This window comes from Lathyrus oleraceus, chromosome 4 (assembly GCF_024323335.1).
Source record: "Lathyrus oleraceus cultivar Zhongwan6 chromosome 4, CAAS_Psat_ZW6_1.0, whole genome shotgun sequence".
NCBI lineage: Eukaryota > Viridiplantae > Streptophyta > Magnoliopsida > Fabales > Fabaceae > Lathyrus > Lathyrus oleraceus.
Genome location: NC_066582.1, coordinates 311,628,628 through 311,656,582, shown reverse-complemented (window position 1 = coordinate 311,656,582; position 27,955 = coordinate 311,628,628). Strand labels below are relative to the sequence as shown.

Genomic DNA, 27,955 nt, shown 5'->3' with positions numbered 1-27,955 from the left:
TATTAATATCAAGTGGTCCTATTTCAAATTTATCTATCACGTATACCATTTAGCAAAAAAAAAAATATTTTCCACTGAGGTGCCAATCCAATTGACGCCTCCTCTCAAGTAATACACATGGACGCCAATTGGATTGGCTAGGACACATGTCTTAGCTAATCCAATTGGCGCCTCCATTCAAGTATTTAAGATGAGTCGCCAATTGAATTGACGTCTCCTCCTAAAAGTGGGATAATTAGAGAATGTTTTTTAAACGAGAGATATTTTACGAATTTCCATAAAAAAATGGATTATTTCTATAAAAAAATTCAAAATTTAACTTATACATAATTTTTAAAGATATAAACATATTTATTTTTACTTTAAATAATTTAATAACAAACCCACCCCATATCCAAACCCCAACAAACCACAGAGCAGTTAAGCTCACTCACCAGCACCCACACCACACCATGCTTCTTCTTCCCTCCTCCTCTTCGAAGCTACACACTGCTTTCTGGTTTTCCACTCCCAGTCACCGGAACACCCAAACACACCGCAACAGAAATATCATAAAATGTGCCACCAAGAGAACCGGCAAACAACGGTACCCGTCAGAGAAGAAGAAGCTAAAATCAAAGCACAAAGACCTTTTGTCTACTTCTAATGACGATAAGACCAAATTCAAGGGTACATGGAGACTATGCAACCTCGCTGTTCCACTCAATCAGGATCCCGGTAAAGACTTTCTAGAAGTTTCCGATGCACTTCTTCAAGTAATCGCCGAACTTCTAAAGTTTCCGGTAATGAGAATTTCATTTTGAGTTTCTTTTCTATTTGATGTTTTTTTTTTTGCATTTAATTTGAATTAGGATTTAATTTGTTTCAGGTTGCTTCGATGTTGCCGCGAGAACCTTTCTCGGTTGTTAGAAAGTCTTTTGATGCTAGGAAGGTATGCAATTTTCCACGGAATTGATTTGGATTGGAGTATGTTTTGGTTTTTTTAGATGAATATCTATTTGAGTTTTTAATTTCAAAAAACTTCAATTTGCCTCCAAATCTGTATAAGAAATAGCAAATGTATTAGGGTTGTTTACTTCTAGTGTTTCCTATGTTCATATCCGTTGTTAGAGAAGCGATTATGTGAGTTTTGATAATGCTTTGTAAAATAGGAAGGTATGTAATTTTCTTCTATGGGATAGGAAAATGTTTTGGTTGTTGAGAATATTCTCTGTCTGTCTCTGTGGCACCCACACCTTTGAAAAAGGGGTGTCCGGGACGCTGACACTTGTCATTATGTTTAATTTATTATTTTTTCATAGCTCTCTGTTTTTTATTTTTAATTACAAAAAATTTATTTTGAATCCAAATCTGAGTGATAAATATGAAATCAGATCCCCTTCAATCATGAAATACCTTCGACGCATTCAGGGAGTCAGTATATTCGGGGCTGTTGGAATGCCATTTGGTTATGAATTATACTTGTTTAATTGTGATATAATGAAGATGGAAGCCAACTAGAGAGAATGCATTTCCACAACACTGAAATCACTGTTTTGAAATTTTCCAGAGTTTCCAAAACATCCAATCTATTTTAAAACGGGTTTTCGAAAAATTCCACAATTCATTCTCTAATTTTTATTTTTTTATGCGTTGAAACAGAAACGATAAACACCAGAAGTAAACGGACCCTGAAGAATTATTTTACACATCCTTACAATTAGGAAACAAAATGCAATAACATAGTCATATTCAAGGTTTTAAGTAGTGATTGTGTCGTGACCCTTGATAATTGCAGTCAAATGTACCGGCTTTGAATGTAGTCATGTTGCAGTCCCATTTGTAGTCTGATAAGATCAATTGATCAACTTAGCATATAAGAGAAAATTAAACATTACACAAAATGATTCGAAGAAAAAATAGAATATTATTAAGTACTAGAGTTCAAATGGGATCTAATAGTACATGAATAGTAGAAAAAGAGAAATAAAAAGCTGAAAAAAGGCACTTCCAGAGGCCTATCGCTCCTAGGGATTTTCTCCGCTCAAAATATGCATAAGGAGAATGGAATCTTCCCTCATGATTTATTCTCTGAGATCTAGATTCCCCTCTCCACGCAGCTGTAGCCACATGGCCAACCCATGTGCAACTCTAACAGAATTTGTTTTATGTGTGAGTCTTTCTCCCTCTCTCTTCTTACGTGTCCTCTCATAACATTTGCCATATCTACCAATTCTCCCCCCTTCAAAACTCTCTTTGACCTCAAGGAGAGATGATGGAAATTCTGTCCTTATTCTGTCTCTTAATTCCCACGAGTTTTCAAAATCTGGCAGGTTCTTCCACTTCACTAAAACCTCAACTCCTCCTTGCTCATTCGTCCTAGCATCCAGTACTTTCTCAGGGGTAGGTTCCAGATGCCACTGGTAGTGCCTGAGGTTCCATATTAGGTGTGACAACTTTCTTTAATAGAGAGGCATGAAAGACTGAATGTACCCTAGTGTCTTCAGGCAATTTCAGCTTGTAGGCCACTGCACCTATCTTCTGCAGTATCTCATAAGGTCCATGGTATCTAGGGCTTAGTTTTTGATTCACTCTCTTAGCTAATTTCTTCATCTTATAAGGTTGAATCTTCAAGAATACCATCTCCCTCACCTCATAGTCCACCTGTCTTCTCTGCTTATTGGCTTGGCTTCTCATAACATCCTGAGCCTTAAGCAACTGCTCCTTCATTTCCTTGAGCATCATATTCCTCCCAGCTATCAACTTATTGACCTCATCTACTGTTGAAAAATGGGTGTCTCCCTTTACTAACACAGGTGGGGCTTTACCATACAAAACCTCAAAAGGAGTAGTCTTTAAGGAGGCATGATAATCGGTGTTATACCAATACTCTGCCTAAGCTAGCCACTTAGGCCATTACTTGGGTTTCAAGCCAGTCACACATCTTAGATAAGTTTCTAAATATCTAGTCCCTCCGTTCCTTTTTAAGTGTCACTTTCTTGAAAAAAAATTGTTCCTTTTCAATTGTCACTTGCAAAGTTCAAGGTAGTATTAATTGCACTTTTGTCAAAATTACCCCTAAGTAATTATTACAGAGAGAGAAAAAATAAAATGAATGTAATAAATAATTAAAGGTATTATAGGTAAAAGAAGAATTATTGTTTGGAAAGTAACAATAATGATTAACTTTTTTTATATGTGTAAAAAGTCAAAAAAATAACACTTAAAAAGGAACGGAGGGAGTATTCACTACTTCAGTTTGCCCATCTGACTGAGGATGGTATACACTGCTGTACTTCAATTTAGTGTCTGCTTATTTAAACAATTCAGACTAAAAAATTGATTAAAAAAACTTTATCTCTGTCAGATACTATGGAGCTAGGGAATCCATGTAATCTGACCACTTCCTGAATGAACAACTCTGCAATTTCCTTGGCTATGTAAGGATGGCTGATAGGTAGAAAATGAACATATTTTGTCAACCTATCCACTACTACCATGACTGTATCTACTCCTTGAACTTTAGGCAATCCTCCAATGAGATCCATGGATATATCACTCCACATCTGAGTTGGTATTGGCAAAGGTTGGAGCAGTCCTCCAGGTGCCAAGGTCTGATATTTGTTCCTTTGGCACACTTCACAAGCCTACACGTATTCCTGGATTTTCTTTCTCATGCCTTCCCAATACACCACACTAGCAATCCTTTTGTAAGTCCTCAAGTGTCCAGAGTGTCCACCTACAACTGTATCATGAAACTCATTGAGAATCCAAGCCACTCTTGGTGATTGCTTTGGAATCACTACTCCGCCTTCATGATACAATCTCTCGCCTTTAAGTTGAAACCCTTTATGGCTACAAGGGTCTGATACCAGTACCTGCACAATAGCTTTCAACTTATCATGTTTCTGTACTTCATCTTCCAACCCTTCCCAAGCTTCACACTGAATGGTTGTGATATGAGCATACTGCATTTGTCTAGATAAGGAATTTGCAGCATTGTTTTCCCTTCCAGGTTTGTACTTAACCTCAAAGTCAAACCCTAAAAGTTTGGACAACCATTTCTGCTGTTCTTCCCCCATTATTCTTTGCTCAGTGATGAATTTAAGACTCTTCTGGTCAATGTGGACCTTGAAGTGTCCGCCCATTAAATAGGGTCACCATTTTTGAATGACAGTCATAATAGCCATAAGTTCCCTCTCATAAACTGATTTTTGTTGAGCCCTGTCAGATAAAGTCTGACTCATATAACAAATAGGCCTCCTTCCTGCATTAGGACAACTCCTATTCCTTTGCCATAGGCATCAGTTTCCAATACAAACTCTTCGTTAAAATCTGGCATACCTAGGACAGGGATAATGGTCATAGCTACTTTTAGCCCCTCAAAGGCCACTTGAGCTTCTTGATTCCACTTGAAGCTATCCTTCTTGAGTAATTGGATTAGAGGCCAAGCAATCTTCCCATAGTTTCTTACAAATTTTCTATAGTACCCTGTTAAACCTAAGAATCCCCTCAACCCTTTTAAATCCTTAGGTATGGGCCACTTGAGCATGTCCCCTATTTTCTTGGGATCAACTGATACTCCCTTTCCAGAAATGGCGTGTCCCAAATACTCAATCTCCTTTTGGCCAAAAGAACAGTTTTTCTTATTAGCATATAATTTCAGTTCTAGTAACACTTTTAAGATCATAGCTAGATGTTCCTTATGTTCCTCCATACTCTTACTGTATATCAATATATCATCAAAGAAAACCAAGCAAAACTTTCTTAAATAAGGCCTCGATACTTCATTGATTAAAGCTTGGAATGTTGATGGGGCATTTGTCAACCCAAAGGGCATCATTAGGTAGTCATAGTGACCCTCATGGGTTTTAAATGCAGTCTTGGGAACATCCTCCTCTTTCATCCTGATTTGATGATATTCAGACTTTAAATCCAGTTTAGAGAAAATCACAACACCTCCTAGCTCATCTAACAACTCCTCAATGACATGTATAAAGAATTTGTTAGGGATGGTTACCTTATTCAAAGCCCTATAGTCAGTGTAGAACCTCCAGCCTACATCCTTCTTTTTCACCAATAAAACTGGACTTGAAAAATGACTGGTGTTATGCCTTATGATGCCAGCTTGTAGCATATCTCTCACTATCTTCTCAATCTCATTCTTCTGGTAAAAAGGATACCTATAGGGCCTGAGATTGAGTATAACATCCTCAGTTTTAAGCCTAATAGCATGATCATGATCCCTCATAGGAGGTAGGCCTGTAGGTAAGTGGAACACCTCTTCAAAGGGATCTAACACTTCTCCCCATTCTGTCAGCTCAGGAGGGGATAACCCTATGTCAGTTTGTAGGGTTTGCAGGTAGAATCCCAACCCTTCATCAGTCAAGGCTTTAACCATAGCCTTCCAAGAAGCTTGTCTGGTGCACAAAGCAGGATCCCCTTGTATCTTGTATTTCTGGCCCTCCCACTCCCATTTCAAACATAGATCTCCAAAGCTAGCCTCAATGTTTCCTAGGCTAGCTAGCCAATCCATCCCTAGCACCATATCCGACCTTCCCAAGTCCATAAAAAAGAAATGTTGATAACATTCCATTCCTTGCATCTCGAATGTTAATCCTTCACAAATCCCTTGATTTTTGACTCTCTCTCCATTTCCCACCTCAATCACATAAGTGGGGGTTTCCACTACTTTCAAGTCTAACTCCTTCACCAACCTAGAGTCAATAAAGTTGTTGGTTGCTCCTGAGTCAATCAAGGTCAGCAACTCCTTGTCTTTCACTTTCATCCATATTTTGAAGGATTTATTGGAAGTAAAACTCTCCTTACTTTGCATAGACAACTACAAAGTCTGCAATTTTTTCACTCGTTCCTCAATCTTCTGTGGTTGGATCCTTATGTTTTCCTCTGTTTCCTCTTCCTCACTATTATCTTCACATAGTTTCAGACTCACATGCTTGAATCTGCAAATGTGTTCCCTGTTCCATTTGTCCCCACATTTGAAACAAAGCCCTTTTTTTACTCCTTTCCTCCAGTTCTGCAGGGTTGAGCCTCCTCCCCTTAAATTTCTCATTCCCTCCAGTATTAGCCTTCTCACCCTCCTTCTTAGAACCCCAAAATCTCCAGGATCCTTGATCCTCAGAGTTCCCCCTCTATCCCTCCATGAACTTTCCTTTTTGGTGAGAACCTCATTCTTTTCCTCACTAAGTAAAACTCTATCCATAAGTTCAGCTAAACCTTGACTCTCATGTAGCTTTAATTCTGCTTGAATTTCTTCCTTCAGTCCATTAAAAAAATGGAATCCAACATGACCTTCTCCTCCCTTCGTAAAGGTGCTACCATCATTTCAAACTTCTCCATGTATTCCACAAAACTTAGCAGAGGTCCCATCGGGTTTGTGTAAGAGTCTCGGTTGAAACCTTCTCATCACAGCCAATTTAAATTCATCCCTGTTAAGATAATAGAAAGAGAGAGAATGAACTGATTTGTATTTCATTCATATTAAAATAGAAAACAATCAGTAGCTATATATAGCTGGAATAGTTTGTTATCATAGAGAGGACAGCTCACTATCAAACTTACAGCTGTGCCCTAACAAACTAATACACACGATAAGAGAATAAAACAAACTGTAGAGTATTCTATTCTAATAGTCCCCCTTAGAATCAGAGGGTGTTTTCAGTAACTCCCTTTTACTTAAAACTCTTAGCTTGTCTCTTAGAGGCAAAAATTTGCCAGTAGAGAGAGGTTTGGTTAGTGGATCTGCCCATTGATCTTGAGCAGGAACATGAACCACAGTTAATCTCTTGCTGATGACCTTTTCTCTGAGGAAGAAAATATCTAATTCCATATGTTTTGTTCTGTTATGAAGTACAGGGTTGTGAGCTAGAGTAACAGTGCTTAGATTATCAAATAGGATCTTAGGAATCTGAAAAGTGCAGTGTAATTCAGTGAGCAGAGATTGAACCCACAACATCTCAGAGGCAAGCTGGGCCATGCTCTTGTACTCTGCTTCAGCACTTGATCTAGCCACAAGTTGTTGCTTCTTTGACCACCAAGAAATCAGATTTGGCCCAAGAAACACACAAGCTCCTGAGGTTGATCTCCTGTCATCAGGATCTGCAGCCCAGTCTGCATCACAAAAACCTAAGAGAGAAAGAGGTTGCTGTTTAGGTGCAGGTTGAATGAGAAGGCCATAGTGAAGTGTCCCACTGAGATACCTCAGTATTCTCTTGACAACTTTCCAGTGATCCTCCAAAGGGTTGGACAAAAATTGGCACACCTTGTTAACAGCAAAAGACAGTTCAGGCCTAGTCAAGGTTGCATACTGCAATGCTCCAACAATAGATCTAAACAAGGTGGGATCAGCAACAGTATCTGACCCAAACTTAGACAATTTGCTGCTAGATACCATAGGTGTAGGCATAACATTAGTTGTAGCCATATTCACTCTAGCAAGCAAGTCACTCACATACTTGGTTTGAGACAAAATGATAGAACCATTAGGCAGATGGGAGGCTTCAATCCCTAAAAAATAATCCAACTTACCAAGATCTTTTAGAGCAAAATTAGAGTTGAGACTCTTAATAAGTTGAGCAATATAGGAAGTGGAATTCCCTGTGATGATGATATCATCAACATAGACTAGGACCATGATGATGAGGCTGCTGGTGTGAAGATAGAACAGACTTGGATCACACTTGCTAGGTTGCAGTCCATAATGCAGAAGGGAACCCTTGAGTCTGTCAAACCAGGCTCTGGGAGCCTGCTTTAGACCATATAAAGCCTTGTTCAGCTTGCAAACCAAGGACTTGTCAGTAGACTCAAAACCAGGAGGTTGTATCATATACACCTCTTCTTCAAGAAGCCCATTAAGGAATGCGTTATTAACATCAATTTGCTGCATCTGCCAGTTATTTGTGACTGCAAGGGTTAGCACAAGTCTGATGGTAACAGGTTTCACTACTGGAGAAAAGGTTTCTGAGAAATCACTTCCAGCCTGTTGGTGAAAACCTTTGGCAACTAGCCTTGCCTTGTATTTGAGAATGGTACCATCGGGGTTTTCTTTTACACGAAAAACCCATTTGCAGCCTATGGGTTTCTTGGATTCAGATGGAGGCACCAAAGACCAAGTCTGATTTTTCAACAGGGCCTGATATTCATCTTGCATAGCCTGAAACCAGTGAGGAGTAGCCAAAGCCTACTTGATTGAGGTAGGTTCCATATGAGTTAAGAGCAAGGTAGGATTGACTCTAGGCTGAATAATGCCATTTTTGGCACGAGTTAGCATAGGATGAATGTTGAGAGGATGAATGGGAGGAATAGGGACAGGATTAAGGGAAGAAGCGGTGTCAGGAGAGTTTGAGGAAGGGGAAATGGTGTTGGCCTCAGCCAGATCAGAGAATGCAAAATGATGCATGGGAGAAGAAGGAGAGCCTGCATTAGAAACAATAGGAGATATAGGCTGAGTTGGAATGGAAGAGGGGGGGTTTTCAGCAATGCGGGACTCAGCAGTAGAAGAAGATGGCTGAGAGGAAGCAGTGGGTGAAACATGCTGCAGTGGAGGAATATTAAAAGTAGGTATAGGAGGAGAAGCAGAGGAAACCAAGAGGCAGAAGTGGTGGAAGTAACAGGAGTAGAGGAACTAGGAAAGAGCTCAGGATAGGGAAATCTAGCTTCATGGAACTGAACATCTTTAGAAATATAGATGTGTCCATCAGCTGAAAGGCATTTATAGCCTTTGTGAACAGAAGAGTACCCTAGGAAAATGCATTCCTGAGATCTAAAGGAAAGTTTGTGAGAGGTATAGGGTCTAAGGAAAGGAAAACAGGCACAGCCAAAGGCTCTAAGGGAAGAGTAGTCAGGAGATTTGTTCATTAAGATGGAATAAGGAGATTTATTTTGAAGTGAAGCACTAGGTAACCTATTGATAAGGTAGGCAGCAGTGACAAATGAATGATCCCAATACTTGAAAGGAAGTTTAGAATGAGCAAGGAGAGCAAGTCCTGTTTCAACTATATGACGATGTTTCCTTTCCACTATGCCATTTTGATGGTGAGTGTAAGGACAAGAGAACCTATGAGTAATACCTAAGGGAGCAAGAAATTTGGTGAGAGGCTTGAACTCACCACCTCCATCACTTTGGATACCTTTGATTTTACAGTTGAACTGAAGTTCAACCATAGACTTAAAATGAATGAATTGAGTGAGGGTGTCAGATTTTAGTTTTAAAGGGAAAACCCAAACAAATCCTGAGAAGGCATCAACACAGGTCAGAAAATAAGAGTAACCCCCTGAGGATACCATGGGTGTAGGGCCCCAAAGGTCACACACAACAAGTTCAAAGGGACAAGTGAATGTGGTATTGGACAGTGTGGATGGCAGTCTGTGAGACTTGCCTAAACAGCAGGTAAAACACAGATCAGTGGGAGGCTTTTGAGGGATAGGAATTTGACAAAGTTTTAGAACTTCAAGAAGTGCATGGTGATGAGGGTGACCAAGCCTAGTATGCCATAATGCATATTTGCTACTAGATATAGGAGCAGAATTATGCATGACTGAAGTAGAGTAGGAATTAGGAGCAGTAGATAAATGCACAGCAGGAGAGGAATGAAAAATAGAGGTAGAAGCAATTTCATTATTGTGAAAATCATCATTCCAATAGGATAGACAGTTGCTAGAAGCAACAGGATTACAATGAGAACTAAACTTAGAACAGAAATTAGAACTAGGAGGCTTAGAACTAATAGACTTGGACATAGAGGCAATGGGCTTGGCAAATTTGTAGAGTCCATCAGCTCCAACAGTGCCATGAAGAAGAATTTCAGAAGAATCCTGCGATTTTACAACACAAAATTGAGGATGGAATTCAAAATAGACACGATTATCCTGAGCAAATTTGCTGACACTGATAAGATTTTTAGTTATGTGAGGAACAAGAAGAAGATTATGCAAGATTAATGAGGAGTTAGAGTGATTAGAAGAAGGAAAACTCATGGAACCTACAGAATCAATAAACAAACCTTGACCATTCCCCATGAACACTTGTTCAGTTCCAGGCAGTGAAGATGCATCAGACAAATTTGAAATCTCAGGCGTGACATGGTGCGAAGCACCTGAATCCGGATACCACCATTGGTTGTTAAAGCTGGGATCAGAACCTGCTAAGAAAGGTTGAGGTTGAGGTTGCCTTGGCGGTGTAGGTCTTGGTGCAGGAGCATAACCAAAGGCAGGAGGAGGATATGGTGAGTGTGGCATCATCATGAAAGGATTGAAGGGAGTTCTTGGTGAAGGATAGGACGGAGCACCTGAAGATGAGTACCTATGATAGCATATAGATGCTTCATGGCCAGGTTTGTGGCAGATTTGACAAGAAACTTTACCAGATCTACCACCTCCACGTCCAAATCTTCCACCGCCACGGCCAGATCGACCACCACGAGATCCATAACCATTACTGTCAGCGTTGGCGTTAACATGACTAGTACCAACCGGAAAATTGGAGGCAGTATCCACACCAAAAGCTTCAGTCGAGAACGACTGAGAAGACGGTGGTGTTTGAGCAAGATTCACCGAAATAGGTTCAGTAACCACAACTTTACGATTCTTCTCCAGACGCGATTCATGAGCAAGGAGACTCGATTCAAGCTCTTCTATCGTACTGAGATCCTCTTTGCTGTTCATCGCAACAACAATAGGATCATACTCTTCAGGAAGAGCATCGAGAACTATTTCGATGAGATTTCGCTGAGGAACAGGATCACCAATGGATACCAGAGATTCACTGATGTCACGAACACGAATCATGAATTCAGTTATCGTGCGCGAACCTTTGGTGAGATTGCGAAGTTCCGATCGGAGTTGACGCGCCTTGGTAGTGAGCAAGGTGTTGAAGTAACGTTGAACTTCAGACCACACTTGCCATGAGTACGTGCAATCAACCAGTTTCGGAAGAATGGAATCAGAGATTGTAGAGAGGAGCCAGGTGCAGATGAGCGCATCTTGCTGTTCCCAGTCAAGATATGAAGGATTCGCACCACCGGTGACCGGATCTGCTCCGGAAGGAAGCGCGGAGGAACAAGCGGCGTCGTCACAAATCGTTGCAGTTTGTGACCGCGAATCACACCTTTAATCTGCTGTTTCCATTGCTTGAAGTTTTTCTCATCAAGCTTGACAGAGATGAGATGCGAAAGTTTGATGTGAGGAGAGAGAAAACCGCCCTTGGAATTGAAGGGAGAAGCCATGGGAGCACGGGAAAGAAAGGCTCAAGATACCATGTTAAGATAATAGAAAGAGAGAGAATGAACTGATTTGTATTTCATTCATATTAAAATAGAAAACAATCAGTAGCTATATATAGCTGGAATAGTTTGTTATCACAGAGAGGACAACTCACTATCAAACTTACAGCTGTGCCCTAACAAAGTAATACACACGATAAGAGAATAAAACAAACTGTAGAGTATTCTATTCTAATAATCCCAAGTTCTCAATAGTGCTTGTTCTTCCCACCATTGATATCAGTTCAACGCCTTGTCTTCCATAGCCAACACCACTGCTTCCAACTTATCCCGTACCCTTACTCCATTCAAGTGGAAATACCTTTCAATTCGTACTAACCAACCATACGCATCTTCCCCCTTGAAGATTGGGATTTCCAACCTCCTTCTACTTCCAAACAGTATGGTTCCGCTTCCCCCTCCATGACGACGATGGCGTGGTCGTGACTCTTGCGAAATCGTACTCCGTTCACTCCCTTCACCATCCTCGTCGTCCTCGTAGCCCCTCCCTCGTAGTCGTTTGTGTCGCACGTGATTTCGAGCATGTTGCTCTTGAATCAGCTGTTGAATTTGCTCCAGCGTGACCTGCGGTCGTGATTGTTGCTCCATCACCAGCTGTCGAATCTGTTCCATCGTTCCTTCCAGGTTGTCCATCCTCTGTTTTCCATGATTCTTCGTGGAAAGACCATTCACAAGATGACGCAACCAAGGCTTAGAAAAAGAGAAATAGAAAGCTGAAAAAGAGGCACTTCGAGAGGCCTATCTCTCCTAGGGATTTTCTCCACTCAAAACATGCATAAGCAAAATGAAACCTTCCCTCATGATTTATTCTCTGAGATCTAGATTCTCTCTCCACATAACTGTAGCCACATGGCCAACCCATGTGCAGCTCTAACAAAATTTGTTTTATGTGTGAGTTATTCCTCCCTCTCTCCTCTTACGTGTCCTCTCATAACATTTGCCATATCTACCATAGTCATGAACCTTTTTTATTTAACACTTGTGGTATTATTATTAAAAGTTAAAAAAAAAAAACCGGAAACAGAAAATGCTAGCTTGGTGCAGATTTGGACTCTTATGTCTCAGGTTAAATCTATGAGTTAATTAGTATATTTTTTAACTCTTTGGTTTTGACCTATAAGGATATGCATGTCACCCAAAATAAAGTACATGGTTGCGAATGGAAGTAGCTAAAACCTCTTTTCATGTGTATAATATTTTAAAAGTTCATCTGAATATTGGCCTGTAACAACAGAATTCCCGTTTTATATTATGGTACAGTTTCTGTCATTGTTGCACTTGCATATACTTATAATGTTTTATTGATGGTTTTTATGAATCAATAAAGGAGCCCAAATTTGTGCATATTGTCGACATGGATGTCCAGAAACTCCTCAGCCTAGAGCCTCGTTCTTGGGACTTTATTTCTCAGCTGCAACCTAAAGTTGGCCTTGTGGAACGTGTGCATGAGGGAAGAGATTTTGGCGATCTGATGAGTATTATACAAGACTGTAAAGAAAATAGTGAAGGTGCAGTCAAAGGGGAAAATGGACACAGCATCTTCTCAAAAAAGTTGAACAAAAAGCAGGATACCAAAAAGCCAAAAATTGCTATAGTGGGTACTGGGCCTTCTGGGCTATTTGCTGCTCTTGTTCTTGCGGAGCTCGGTGCAGATGTCACACTAATAGAAAGAGGTCAACCAGTTGAAAAGAGGGGGCGTGATATTGGTAGTCTTATAGTTCGGAGAATTTTAGAATCGGAAAGTAACTTCTGCTTTGGGGAGGTTGTACTATTCATCTTTATTTATTTCAAAGTGATGGTTTATTTTATCTGTATAATAGACTTTGTTGCATTCTTGGTTGCATCATTCACCGCTTCTGACTTAAAGTAGTGTTGTTTTTGGATATTTGTTACTGTCATTTATCAAGGACTTATGTGTGGCAGGGTGGTGCAGGTACCTGGAGTGATGGAAAGTTGGTAACTAGAATTGGACGCAATAGTGGCAGTGTCATTGCGGTTAGTTTCACTTGAACTTAAGATGACTATATATATCTTCTACATGTTCACCATATTAAATCATCATTTTCATGAACCAAGTATTCTATTCTTCTACAGGTTCATCATATTCTCCTATCTCTCCCATCTCAACCACCAACTATTCAATGCGATAATTAAATTTGCCAAAAATCATAGGATCAATCTTGTCCCGAATTTTAAATCTTTCAATCAAAGCTCGGTTATACTTAATGAAAACCAAGTCTTGCAACCTTTGATGCCCCAACTTATTTCTCTTCTTGGAATGAATCTAAAATACAATAATTTGAAGTATTAATTTAATAATACTTAAATGTAAGATACTTTAATATCTTAGTAATACTTACATGCTCAAAGATGCTCCAGTTACGCTCACATCCGAAAGCATTGCAACTCAAACTATCACTCTTAAGGAGTGATGTTGATGATCCTATGATTTCTATGTTTGTACTAAGTTTGAATTTTAAGATGTGATGTTTTGAATCTTCTACTATCTTTTGAATTTTCTATAATGTTTTGAAACTTGATTAAGCATTGTTTTTTGACATTGGATTTTATAAATCTTTTGAGTATTGTGTTATTTGTTTAGTTTTACATTAATTATATGACATGTTTTTGTAGATTATTATATAATTATTAGTACAAAAGCTTATTCCGCTATTCGCTATCCCACTTTTGGGGTTGGCCGTTCCGCTCCGTTATACACTATTAGTAACTCTGATTATTACTAGATCAACAAGATTTCTGTTGTTTTAATTGATCTATTATGTCCTTATGCCTAACTTTCTAACTCATGGAATGGTTGACTTGATATCTTCATTTTAGGTTATGAAAACTCTAGTGCAGTTTGGAGCTAACAAAAAGATATTGATTGATGGAAAACCTCACTTAGGAACAGATAGGTTGGTTCCATTACTTCGCAACTTCAGGCGACATCTCCAAGATTTGGGTGTGAGTTCCATTAACTTGTTTGCATTAAAAACAAATTAGTGTTGGTGTAATTTTGTATCTTGCACAGTTATTTTCCTTTTGCAGTTGTCTTCATACTATCCAATTAACAGTGCTGCTTCTTTCTTTTGCAGGTAACCATTAAGTTTGGAACACGAGTAGATGATCTACATATAGAAGATGGACATGTCCTCGGGGTTATGGTATCAGAATCAGCTGATGAATTGCGTTTAAGAAGCCAAAAGTTAGAATGTGATGCAGTTATTCTGGCGGTGGGTCATTCTGCCCGTGATGTATATCAAATGCTTCTTACTCACAATGTGGAATTACTACAGAGAGATTTTGCTGTGAGTTTACTTATACTTAATCTTTTAATCCTAATTTCAATTTATGGAAATTGTGACACTTGTTGTTGCCTTTTCTCATGTAAGCTTTGTCTATCTGGTGTGATATGTATAAAATGCTTGTCTATTATATCAAGGAGTTAGGGAAAATCTCCTTGGTTACTTAACAATAATACAGAGCTTCAAAGATGATAGAAACCAACTGATATATAAAGGAAAATAGGGAAAACCTCTTTGAATTACAAAATAGTATCGCAGAACTTCGAGGAACATCCAGGGTCTGCACCTCCCAATGCCAAAATGGTCCCTTTTCCTATTCAATTCCAAATTAATCAACTCCCCCTATCTTCCCCTATTTATTTTAAACCTAAACGCTCTTAATTAATAATATAATTATTCTAATAATTTTCCACTAACTCCTAATAATTTAATATCAGTTACAAAACTGAAGAGTCTAACAATACTCCCCCCTAAAGATTCACCTTGTCCTCAAGGTGAAAGAAATATAGTGTAGGAAAAATGTATCCTCCTGGATCCCATAATTTGAAAAATAAAGGGTGAGTTGTACTCGCAATCAGATTTGATATCTACTTTACAAACTTCTTTTTCACTGTATTGTTGGATTTGTGAATCTTCAACTTTACCACTATTCTTTTCTTCAGTTGGAGATGTTGTTGGTTCTTGAATTTCATCGCTGCCTTGGATTTCCTGGGTTTCGTTTTCAGACTCCAATAGACAATCCCAAACTTCTGGTTGGAATTTCTTGAGAATGGTCTTTACAAAATTCTACCAACAAGTATTTTGATGACTCTCCTTCTAAGAGATCCACCAATCAAGAGCATCTCCTCTCAATGCAAATGTAGCAGCCCACTCAAGCTTCATCTCTTCACTCATTCTTCTTGACCCAAAATATTGTTCTGCCTGGATCAACCACCAATAGGCCTCTCTTCCATCAAATCTTGGAATCAAATCAGCAGCCATATTTATGCCAAAATTTCCAGCACAACGGTAGAATATTTCTGGATCAAAATTGCTCTGATACCAGTTGATAGGAACCAACTGATATATAAAGGGAACTAGGAAAAACCCCTTTGAATTATAAAATAGTATCACAGAACTTCGAGGGTCTGCATCTCCCAATGTCAAAATGGTCCCTTTTCCTATTCAATTCCAAGTTGATCAACTCCCCAATGTCTTCCCTTATTTATTCTAAACCTAATAACTCTTAATTAATAATATAATTATTCTAATAATTTCCCACTAACTCCTAAAAATTTATTATTAGTTACAAAACTGAAGAGTCAAACAAAGGATTTGCAACCTCACAATGATGGCCTCAATCCACTCAATGACTGCCTAATTATCTCTTTCCGTCCCTCTTATGTATAGACGACATTACCATATTATCTCGCTATAAACTCACTAATTAATAATCATCTTTTACTCCCTCAACTAATACGGTATTGATAATTAATAACCCCCTAAAGTTTTACCTTGTCCTTTCCTCACTGTGAATAGTTTGCAGTTACTGAAAAAAATTTTCATTAGGGACCTATTGCATGAGACATCAATCAAGGTGATATAATTCTTAAATCACCAAAATCTTTTCATGTATTTCTAGCCGTAGAAAAGTTTGGAGATGGAGACGGTCTGAATGGATTTCAGGAATTGTCGCTTCAGTTTTATACATGATTCCCAGAGTGTGGACAAGGGGCATGGTGTTAACGTTAATGTCCTAGTTTGTAGGAGTTATTTTCTATGTTGCTAATAAATTGCCTAGTATGTAGGAAACCCTATTTTTTAGGTTAGTAAAGATTGTTTTGTGATTCTGCTATGTAAGGCTTTTAAATAGCCACCTTCTCAAATGGAATAAATAAGCTTTTCAGTTTAACATCTGGTATCAGAGCTCAACAAAGTCACCTTCTCAAATGGAATAAATAAGCTTTTCAGTTTAACATCTGGTATCAGAGCTCAACAATTAGGGCCTGATAGAAAGCTTTAGCAAAGAGTGAAACACTGAGTGAGAGGGATATTATCGGTACAAAAGAGCAGAGATGGCTGAGAGTAGCAGTACCAATGGGAAGTTTGTGCAACTGGCGATTCCAAAATCCGATGGGTACTATGAGCATTGGGCAAAACTGATGGAGAATTTTCTTCGTGCAAAGGAATATTGGACCCTTATTGAGAAGGGAATCAACACGGTTCCAGAAGGCACTCACGCGACAAAAGCAGAAATGAAGGTGATAGAGGAGCAACGGTTGAAAGACATGAAGATAAAGAACTATTTGTATCAAGCAATTGATAGAGAAATCTTAGAGACCATACTCAATGATGATACTTCCAAGCAAATTTGGGACTCTATGAAACAAAAGTTCAAGGGTTCCACGAGGGTGAAGAAGGCTCAATTGCAAACATTGAAGTCTGAGTTTGAAATGCTCAGAATGAAGGAGGGAGAGACTGTCAATGCCTATTTCGGGCAAACTCTTTCCATTGCCAAACATATGAAAGCATGTGGAGAAATAGTACAAGAAAGGGATATTACAGGGAAGATTCTCAGATCCCTTGTACCAAAATTTAATTATGTCCTTTGCTCCATTGAAGAATCCAGCAACGTCGACACTCTTACCGTTGATGAACTTCAAAGCAAATCCATGAACTGAGAATGAAGAATGTTGACGGAGAAGAACAAGTATTGCTGAAAGTGACTCATGAAGGGAGATCAGAAAGAGGTAGAGGCAGAGGAAGAGGGGAAAGTAGAGGAGGTCGGGAAGAGGGAGAACATATCTAAACAAAGCTAATGTGGAATGTTACCGGTGTCATAATTTTGGCCACTTCCAATATGAATGCCCTACCTTGGGAAAACATTCAAATTACGCAGAGCTAGACGAGAAGGAGGAGATGTTGCTGATGGCATATGTCGATGAAATTGGAGCAAAGCGAGAAGAAATTTAGTTTTTGGATTCAGGCTGTAGTAATCACATGTGTGGTAACAAAGCTCTATTTTATGAGTTTGGAAGTGTCTCTCAACAAACTGTGAAGCTGGGCAACGATACAAGAATGCATGTTTCCGGCAAAGGAAGCATCAAAATGGAGGTTGATGATGTTAATTTCAATGTCGGAGATGACTTTTAGTGTTCCTGAACTCAAAAATAATCTTTTAAGCATTGGACAACTCCAAGAAAGAGGTCTTTCCATCCTTATAGAAGCTGGAATGTGCAAAATCTTTCATCCACGTAGAGGTTTGATCATTCAAACCAAAATGACGGCAAATCGGATGTTCATCTTGGTAGCCAAGATGCTATCAGTGTCCCTCAAATCAAAACAGGAAATATGTTTCAATGCAGCAAGCGAGGACCTTTCACACCTCTGGCACTGCAGATTGGGACATATCAGCAACACAAATCTCCAAAAGTTGCAGAGTAAGAAGATGGTGCATGGTTTACCTCAATTGACAATCTCAGATGAAGTCTGTGTAGACTGTTTGAAGGGAAAACAACATAGGGAGCCCGTTCCAAAAAGAAGCACAAAGGTTAGAACTTATTCACGCTAACTTGTGTGGTCCAATTTCACCTATTTCTAACCGTGAAAGAAAATATGTGCTATGCTTGGTCGTATGTTTTGCGTGCAAAGTCAAATGCATTTGCTGTATTCAAAATATTTAAGACATTTGTTGAGAAAGAAACAAGTCTTTTTATCAAATGCCTACGAACAGATCGACGAAGGGAATTCACCTCTATTGAGTTCAACGATTTCTGTAAAGACAATGGAATTAAAAGACAACTTACGACGGCATACACAAAACGGAGTCGCTGAAAGAAAAAATCGTACAATGATGAACTATGTAAGGAGCATGTTGTCTGAAAAAGGTATTCCAAAACCTTTTTGGCCTGAAGCAGTGAAGTGGACAGTTTATGTGCTCAATCGATGCCCCACTGTAGCCTTAAAAGATACAACCCCAGAAGAAGTTTGGAGTGGAGCAAAGCCATCAGTTGAACACCTCAGGGTCTTTGGATGTGTGTGTCACATACATGTACCAGACGCAAAAAGAACGAAGTTGGACAGCAAAAGTACAAGTGATATTCTATTGGGAATTAGCGATGAATCGAAAGGATACAAGATATATGATCCCGTGACAAAGAAGGTAGTAATCAATAGAGATGTTGGGTTTGAAGAGAAGAAAAAATGGGATTGGGATAAGAGCTACAAGCAGCATATACTTGTTGAGCTTGAATGGGGAGAAAATGAAGATGAAGTAACGGTAGAAGATGAAATTGATGGTGACTTGGAGGCTGCAAATCCAAATTTTGATGATAATGCTGCTGTTTTTGAAGATGAAATTGGGACAACTAATGCAACAACACAACCGTCAAATTTCAACACTTTCTCACACTCCGGTCCAGAAGCACGAAACAGGAGACAACCTACCTACCTGGATGAATGATTATGTGAGTGGAGAAGGTTTTTCAGATGATGTAATTAATTTTGTAGTAGGTACAAATTCAGACCCTGATAATTTTGAAGAAGCTGTGAAAAGTGAACATTGGAAGAAAGCTATGGAGGTTGAAATCAAGAGCATGGAAAAGAACAATACATGGTTTCTCACTGATTTACCAAAAGGCGCAATGCAGATTGGAGTAAAATGGATTTTCAAAACGAAACTGAATGAGCATGGTGAAGTGGAGAAATTTAAAGCCCGCTTGGTCGCCAAAGGATATGTGCAGCGATATGGAATTGATTATGCTGAAGTCTTCGCACCAGTGGCTCGAATGGACACTCTCAGAATTATTCTTGCACTAGCTGCTCAGAAGGAATGAAAGGTATATCAACTGGACGTCAAATCTGCATTCTTACATGGCGAGTTAATGGAGGATGTCTATGTAGAGCAGCCCCTTGGTTTTGTGAAGAAAGGTGAACCTCACAAAGTGTACAAGCTCAGAAAAGCTCTCTATGGACTCAAACAAGTTCCTCGAGCTTGGTTTAGCCGCATCGAAGCACATTTCTTAAGGGAGGGATTTGAAAAGTGTTCCAGCGAGCAGACTTTGTTCGTTAAAACCAACATTCAAGGTAAACTTTTGATTGTAAGTTTATATGTTGATGATTTAATATATACTGGAAATGATGAATCAATGATGGGGGAATTTAAGAAATCAATGATGAAGGAGTTCGATATGTCGGACTTAGGAAAAATGAGGTATTTCCTTGGTATTGAGGTGTTTTCATTAGCCAAAAGAAGTATGCAGGGGAGATACTTAAAAGATTTCAAATGGAAGAATGCAATGCTGTTTTAAATCCTATAATTCCTGGTTTCAAAATTTCGAAAGATGAGAATGGAGTTAAGGTTGAAAGCACTTTCTACAAGCTGCTAGTTGGGAGCTTGATTTACTTAACATCAACTCGTCCAGACTTGATGTATGCAGTGAGCTTAATTAGTAGGTACATGTCTCAACCTACAGAACTTCATCTTATGGCTGCAAAAAGGGTGCTAAGGTACGTAAAGGGAACTACCAGCTTTGGCATTTTATATCAGAAAGGAGTAAGTAGCATGTTGACTGCCTACAGCGACAATGACTACGCGGGATGTTTGGAGGATAGAAAGAGCATTTTAGGATATACTTTCATGATCAGTTTAGGAGCAGTAGCTTGGTCTTCTAGAAAGCAACCAATTGTGACATTGTCAACAACGGAGGCTGAATACGTAGCAGCGGCGGCATGTGCTTGTCAAGCGATTTGGATGAAAATGGTTCTTAAAAAGCTTGGCTGTGACAATAATGAGTGCACAACCATTTTTTGTGATAATAGTTCAACAATAAAATTATCCAAAAATCCGGTACTGCACAGAAGGAGTAAGCATATTGCAGTTCGATTCCATTTTTGAAGAGATTTATGCAAGGAAGGAGCAATATGTTTAGTTCATTGTGGCTCACAAGATCAAATTGCTGATATCCTAACAAAGCCCCTCAAGTTAGAACAGTTTCAGAAGCTTAGAGAGTTACTTGGAATATGTGAAGTAAACTAAGTAATCTACTTAGTTTAAGGGAAGATTTGTTAACGTTAATGTCCTAGTTTGTAGGAAGTCCTATTTTTTAGGTTAGTAGAGATTGTTTTGTGATTATGTTATGTAAGGCTTTTAAATAGCCACCTTCTTAAATGGAATAAATAAGCTTTTCAATTTAACACATGGGTGTCCCGAGGTTTGTTTTTGTTGATAAAAAAAATTGAGTGAATCTATAATGCCTCAATTCTTTCAGGTTGCATTGCCCATGTGTTAAACTGAAAGAAGCTCACCCTAACATGGTAGAGAAATCACAATGTCATTGCAATGCAACCTTTAACCTCAAGAAGCAATGAAGTTTGTCAAGATCATTTGTTTGAAACTGATGGCAAAGATATTGCTTTACTACCATAGTAATCACTACCTCTGTAGTGACCATATCATCAACGTATAGGGTCAAGCAAATAAGTCGGGCGAATGAATAACTATAGAACACTAAGTGATCAACATCACTCAAAATCATGCCAAAATGTTAAACAAAAGTGTTAACCCCGCAGTCCAAGAACTCAAAATCATCCCATTAAACAAAAGTGACCATATTTTTTTAAGTTTAAAAATGTAAAAACATATTTTAATGTCTGCGTCCGCAAAAGCCCTTAAAAATAATAGGATGAGACCGGTAAAAATAATAAGATGAGGCCGGACAGACACATTAGAGGGTGCGGGACTAAACCCTTAGTCCATTCCGCACTAAAATATGGACAAAACGAGCATGTCTAATGGGATCGGGTCCATTTTGCCACCACTAATATAAAGATTTATGAAGACTAAGACTCCCCTTGAACAAACAAGTTCAAAAATTGTTCCATGTAAACTCCTATTGGGTCACAATTAGGTAAGCAATTTTTATCTCAAGCTAGTAAAAAGGCCAAGGACGAATAGCTACCGTGGAAAGCATTTTGGCATGAGCAAGTGTCACCGTAGTCTTGGCCACGCCTTTGGAAATCAAAGGGGTTTGACTATAAGTACATTAACTTTTCCATTAAAAGTTAAATTTAACTACAAATTACAACAATTTTGCCTGGATGGAGTGGTAAAGATAGATATCGCCGATATTCATACAACTAGTATTGAAGGTTGAGGAATTGATAAATTGATGAATTAGGAGAGACATATTTAGAGGCATGTAGAACAAACACAGAGAAGATGGCTTTGTGAAAAAAAGTAACATACTAAAAGAATGTAACATCAGACAAAACCAGTTAATAACCAAGAGTACCATTTGTAGCCTTTCCTAGGCCAAAAGCAACCTAGGAAGGAACACTTGTGAGAGATAAGTGAGAGTTTTTCAAGATCCAAACCAAGATAATGACAAAATATAAAAATCCAAGTCGAGATTATGATAAAACTTGTAGGCCTAAAGATTTAAGCAGGTAAACACTGGAGCTTAGACGAGGTAATAAAACTGAGTAGTGTATTTGGTTATCGAATACAGATCTAATCGCGACGCAGGTATGGTATGAATATCACTTTGAGTATCTGGTTTTTATACCAGCTGTAGATGGCACGAAGAAGCCACCCGAAAACAAAAACAGAACAATAAATTTTGAGATGAAGCATAGTGAGAAGCCTCTATTTATAGACGAAAATCTGACCCGAATGAGAGAAAACTGGGGGGAGATGGAGCGGACCAAAAGTAGCCGTTATGGAACTTGGTCAATAAGAAAACATGGAAACCTGGTAGGCAAGACAAAATTGGGGAAGCTTGGTCAAAAACTAGGGTTACCGTTATTAATTAATAATTAATTAATTTACAGCACAACAATAATTAATTAATAATGATTAATAATTTACAACACACACTAGTAATTAAATTAATTAATATTACATAATGTTAGATAATTTTTACCATTTCGGGTATAAAATATAATGGTTCACCCAACTGGCCGGAGGCGAGCCGGCCGGACGGCGGGCGCACGTGATTGTTCATGGGGGTGCTGGTGCATCTTCACCCTTTCACAAAATTGCGTATCTCTTAGGGCACGCCCCAAGAGTCAAAACGTCCGATTTATAAGCACTATTAAAGTGTGGTATTCCTCCAATGTGGGATTTTAATAAACTTTTTCAAATTCACCTCTACCCTCGTCAGCTCTTATTTATGCTTATTTATTTTCAACTTAATGCCAATAATTCTTTCCAATTCCCCACTTAAACCTTTCATATCCAACAAGTAGCGATGAGAGAATAGAATTTTAAAGTTAGGAAGTAGCATGCACAAACATCACCCCGAAATTGATTATGTTATCCTTGAAATGAAAGTGGTTTCAGTAAGCTGTCTATTTTTTGTTTTTGTTTAGAGATCCCATTTTGTTGAGGGGCACGAGTACACAGTATTTTGTTGAGGGGCATGATGATGAGTACAAGATGATGAATGTTTCCATAAAAAACCATTAAATTTTGTAATTCGTTTAGATAAATGATCAGGGGCATTATCTCTTTGTAAAATGCAATTATGAACACCATATTGATTTTTGATTTCTTGATAAGAGGACTTGAAGATAACTTACAACTATGATCTATTTTCTATTTAAAACATTCAATTACATTAAGAATAATCATCATCAGGGAATGTTATTGTTAAGAGTCCCATATCGGGTAATATATGAATAATATATGACCTGAACATGTGGTTATAAGTGGAGGCAGTCCTGACTCTACCAACCGGTTTGAAGGGTTGAGTTAGGTCCAAGAACCAAGTCCAAAGGGAATGTAGCCAGCGATGTACATGACTTGAATAATAACTACCAAAATGTTAAACATACCGACAGGAATCACATGACATGTCAATAACTTTGAAAGACTTGCCACTGTTTAATGTAGGTTGGCAAAATTCTAATTTAAATCAGGAGAAGCTTATGTAGATCTGATCCTTAAGGCAGGCCCAATTCTCATGGAAAGTTGTAGATTGGCCAAGTTCATATTTGTTATTGTAACATGGTGCACCCTGTTATGGCCGATTTGTTCATTTTAGTATTTAGAGGAATCAAATGATAATATGATGTTTGCTTTTACATTTGTTTATGTCAAGATTTTCAATCTCTTTCTTCCTTTTTTAAAGCCCCCTTTTATACATTGTAAACAGGTAGGGCTACGGATTGAGCATCCTCAGGAGCTAATAAACAGAATACAGGTTTGTATATATTAAAAAAAACTGCACCCTTGTGTTTTCATAAGTATATATATACCTAAGGTTATTGCTTCTTCTCCACTCCATCAATATATAATTAGGATGCCATATAGATTAAGAGAAAGTGATATATATATATATATATATATATATATATATATATATATATATATATATATATATATATATATATATATATATAATCAAAGTAAACACTCGGTCCGCTGTTGGTGGAGGCAGAGGCTAGGGTTCTGAAGTCGGTAAGAGAAAGTACAAGAGTTCACCCCTGATCTACCAAGAAACTATTTTTAGGTAAAAAAATACTCTTCTCCTCCACCTCTTTCACTGTTTTTGTAACTCCCTCAAAGATGAAATAGTTACGGGCTTTCCAAATGAACCAGACTAAAATGTGTCAAAACATAAGAAAAACACCCCTATACTTATTGTATCCTTTAAAGAAAGAAAATATTCAAACAGAACCTTAGGATCATTAAGAATAGTTAACTGCATCCCAACCACTGAAACATTCTATACGACACCGACAACAAGGCTAGCTCACATGTAATAAAAAGATAGGAAATTGACTCAACCAAGGCCTCGCACAAGGCGTAAGAAATCTGACTAGGGTCAGTAATCACCCCTCTTTTAGACAAGTTCTCTCTTGAAGGGAGTCTGTCTTGCAAAAATTGGCAAGAGAAGACCAAGACCTTAGAAGGAGACGAACTAGCTCATATAAGGTGGAGGTCAAGTTCTTAGTTGGAAGAGTAACCGAAGTAGAGATAGCACTAACCCTATGAACATGGGAAGCAGAGGCAACTGAGAAAGAACTCTCTCTAGTATGCTTTCACATCCACTTATCACTTTTTAGGAAAAGAATGACATCTCGAAGCAGAGAGAGAAGATTCTCAAACACATGTATCTCTCTAAAAAAAATGATCTCCTGCACTTAAGATTCCAAACCAGGTCCCCATTGACCACCAAACCTATCTCTCCACACCAACCCATTTGACTGAAGAGAATTAGAGAACAAAATATGGTACTTAGATTTTAAGGGAATGAGACCTAACAAAGGTTTGAGTGCCCGACCCAACTCTACTAAGGATGCCATCTACATCTATTTTGTAATACATCCCTTTTTCATCTATTATGTGTGTTAGAATAAACAAGGAATTATATGATCCTTCAATTTCTGATATTCTTCTGTTTATCAAAAAAGCTGTTTATCAGACTTTTATTTCTTTGTTATGATTATGATGCATGCAAATTTAAATGTGCAGTATGCTGAACTGGCATCTGAAGTTTGTCGTGGACGTGGTAAAGTCCCAGTTGCAGATTACAAACTTGCCAATTATATTGACAAAAACGATTTCAATGAATCATCCGATTCAAACGTGGAAAATCGTAGTTGCTACTCTTTTTGCATGTGTCCAGGTGGGCAGGTAAGCATTCTCCTTTTACTTGCATATTAGATTAATTGGAACCTAACCTCTTTGCAGTGCTGGTTCCGTGAACATATTGTGCTGATTGATTTAAAGTGTCACCTTTAAAAGTATTATTCTTTGTTTTAATTTCTCTAAGTAATCAACTGGTAGTGATGTATGGAATATTGGAACTTATAGGTTGTTCTGACAAGTACAAATCCATCTGAAATATGCATCAATGGCATGTCATTTTCCCGGCGAGCATCTAGGTGGGCAAATGCTGCACTTGTTGTATCAGTTACAAAGAATGATTTTGAAGCTTTGAATTATTATGGTCCACTTGCTGGTGTCGAATTTCAGGTTGGTTTGAATTCTTGTCATGCTTGACGTGTTCATATGCTTTGAATTTAAAACTTGTCATTAAATGTCCTTTTTACTTTATTCCCATTTTCATCTTTATATTTATCAAAAGCAAAGTGTGAAGTAAAAATGTGGGGGGCTTCATTGTTCAGTTTTTCCATAATATATTTAACTATTTAATTATTAAGCAGTAGAGTATATAAGTTCACACTCTGTTAATAAGCATAAATGATTTGGAAATGGACCACTATTGCATCTTATGAAATTTTGTTGAACAACATTGTCCTTGTTCCTGATGGCCGTATAGCAGAGTCCTAAATTTTATAAATTTGACATTGCCTGTTTTGTCTAATACTAATACTATTATTTAGAGAGAGTTTGAACGAAGAGCTGCTATAATGGGAGGAGGAAAGTTTGTTGTGCCTGTCCAGACAGTTCCAGACTTTCTTGAGAATAAGTTGTCAGGTAAAATTATGGACAATTAATTACCATAATACCGTTTATATGTTACTCAGGCTCTGGCTGTAGATGAACTTAGCTTAACTAGTTTGTGGCAGTTACATCTGTTCCGCCGTCAAGTTATCGCTTGGGTGTGAAGGCATCAAATCTTCATCAGCTATTTCCGACAAACATAAGTGAAGCTTTGAAGCATTCACTTGTAATGTTTGAGCAAGAGGTTTGCACTTTCCATATCCTACAAATTAGGATATCATAGTCAAAGTTTTCCATCAGAGTTGATCTAAAAATTTCCTCATTTTTCCTTTTTAAATTTGAACTTCCACACTTTTCAGTTACCAGGGTTTATCTGCAACGAAGCTCTCCTTCATGGTGTAGAGGTACTTAAAATAATCTATTTTTCAATTTGGTCTACTATCAATAATGCCTCAATATGTACATTTCCACTAAAATTCCCTAGCTCATGGTTCAGTCTGTAGTCATATTATTGTGATTACTGTGACTTTGCTTCTCCACCATTGTTCCTTTTCCCTAAGTAATGTATTGTTCCAGACTAGGGCCAGTTCACCAATCCAAATTCCTCGTGATATTGACTCTTATGAAAGCACTTCAGTAAAAGGACTATATCCAGTTGGTGAAGGAGCAGGTTATGCTGGTGGTATCGTTAGTGCCGCGGTAGATGGAATGAATGCTGGTTTCGCTGTGGCAAAAAAATTCAACTTATTTCATGGAGATGTTAAGTCTGTTCTGGGCAAGGCTCATAATGCTGGTCTCGTGAAGTACTAATTGAAATCAATTTTCTTGAGATATCTAAAAGCTCAAAACAGTAAATAGCAGAAAAGAGGTTTTGTATCCTAGTTACACCCCAGAACATTTGAGGTAATGCTATGATTCTACACTTATTGTCAGCTTCAGCTTTTCATGGAAGCGGCACTGATGTCAACTGGTATCTCTGTTGATATTGTGCAGCTAACAATGTTGTCCTCCAGACAGATTCGCCGAGACAGGAATTAACACTTTCAAACTTCATTCCTGTTGCTGCCTTTTCCCCAATGATCGTAGAATAGCGTACCCGATGCTTGCATGCTTCCTTTTGAAGTTGAAGCAAGGACCTTACAGAACGCGGCAGCTACGATTTTAGATGATGATCAGCTTGACAAAACATGTATATAGCTACTCGAATTATCTGGAAACAGAAATTAGTAGTTGCAAAAATGCATTTGGCACGGTGAAACACCAAATGTCAGTTGCATGGTCATGTTTTCAGTAATTTAACATACAATTTTTTGATCGAAAATGATGCTTCAAACATTTGTGTTTGTTATTTACTTCATTATTTACAACAATTCAACATTATTTACAACAATTCAACACACAGGCATCTACAATATCCTCCTCTAATGAACTTTCAATAATCTAATTAAGAATTAATGAATCTAATTGGTCCCTTCCTGTTGTTAAAAGGACAAGCAAGGAGAAAAGAAGAAATTGTGTTATTGTATTTCTCAAGAATGCATAGTACAGAGGATCCATATATATAAGGAATTGATAAGGCTAGACACTAACAAATTCTATGTCAGCCGTACAACACTAACAAATTCTATGTCAGTTGTACAACACTAACAAATTCTAATACAACTATACTTAGTGATAACACATAATATAAGTCCTATAACAAACTCTATACAAAAGCATCTCTAATAGACCCCCTTAGAACTTGATGGGGCTTCCAGCAACTGTCTTTTGTTGACAACTCTGAGCTTGTTCCTCAGAGGAAGAAACTTCACAACAGTAAGAGGTTTTGCCAGTGCATCTGCCCACTGATCCTGGGCAGACACATGAGCAACAATTAAGCTTTTATTTAGGACCTTTTCTCTCACAAAAAATATGTCTAATTCCATGTGCTTAGTTCTGTTGTGAAGCACAGGGTTGTGAGCCAAAGTGACAGTGCTGAG

At 38.2% G+C, this 27,955-nt stretch overlaps 1 protein-coding gene across 2 annotated transcripts; it reads left to right on the top strand.

Annotated features, from left to right (window-relative positions):
* Window positions 1-365: 365 nt before the first annotated feature.
* On the top strand, window positions 366-27,311 carry LOC127075271 (uncharacterized). 2 transcript variants are annotated; one of them, XM_051016761.1, is made up of 14 exons: window positions 366-782; window positions 869-931; window positions 12,607-13,041; window positions 13,203-13,274; window positions 14,118-14,243; window positions 14,375-14,587; window positions 23,719-23,766; window positions 25,041-25,202; window positions 25,383-25,544; window positions 25,916-26,009; window positions 26,102-26,220; window positions 26,336-26,380; window positions 26,553-26,879; window positions 26,970-27,311. In XM_051016761.1, exons 1-13 carry the CDS (start codon window positions 453-455, stop codon window positions 26,784-26,786), a joined length of 2,103 nt encoding a protein of 700 aa, XP_050872718.1. In that variant the 5' UTR covers window positions 366-452; the 3' UTR covers window positions 26,787-26,879; window positions 26,970-27,311. The 2 variants fall into 2 exon arrangements, with proteins under 2 accessions (XP_050872718.1, XP_050872719.1); XM_051016762.1 differs by having other exon boundaries at window positions 390-782; window positions 26,990-27,311.
* Window positions 27,312-27,955: the final 644 nt, after the last annotated feature.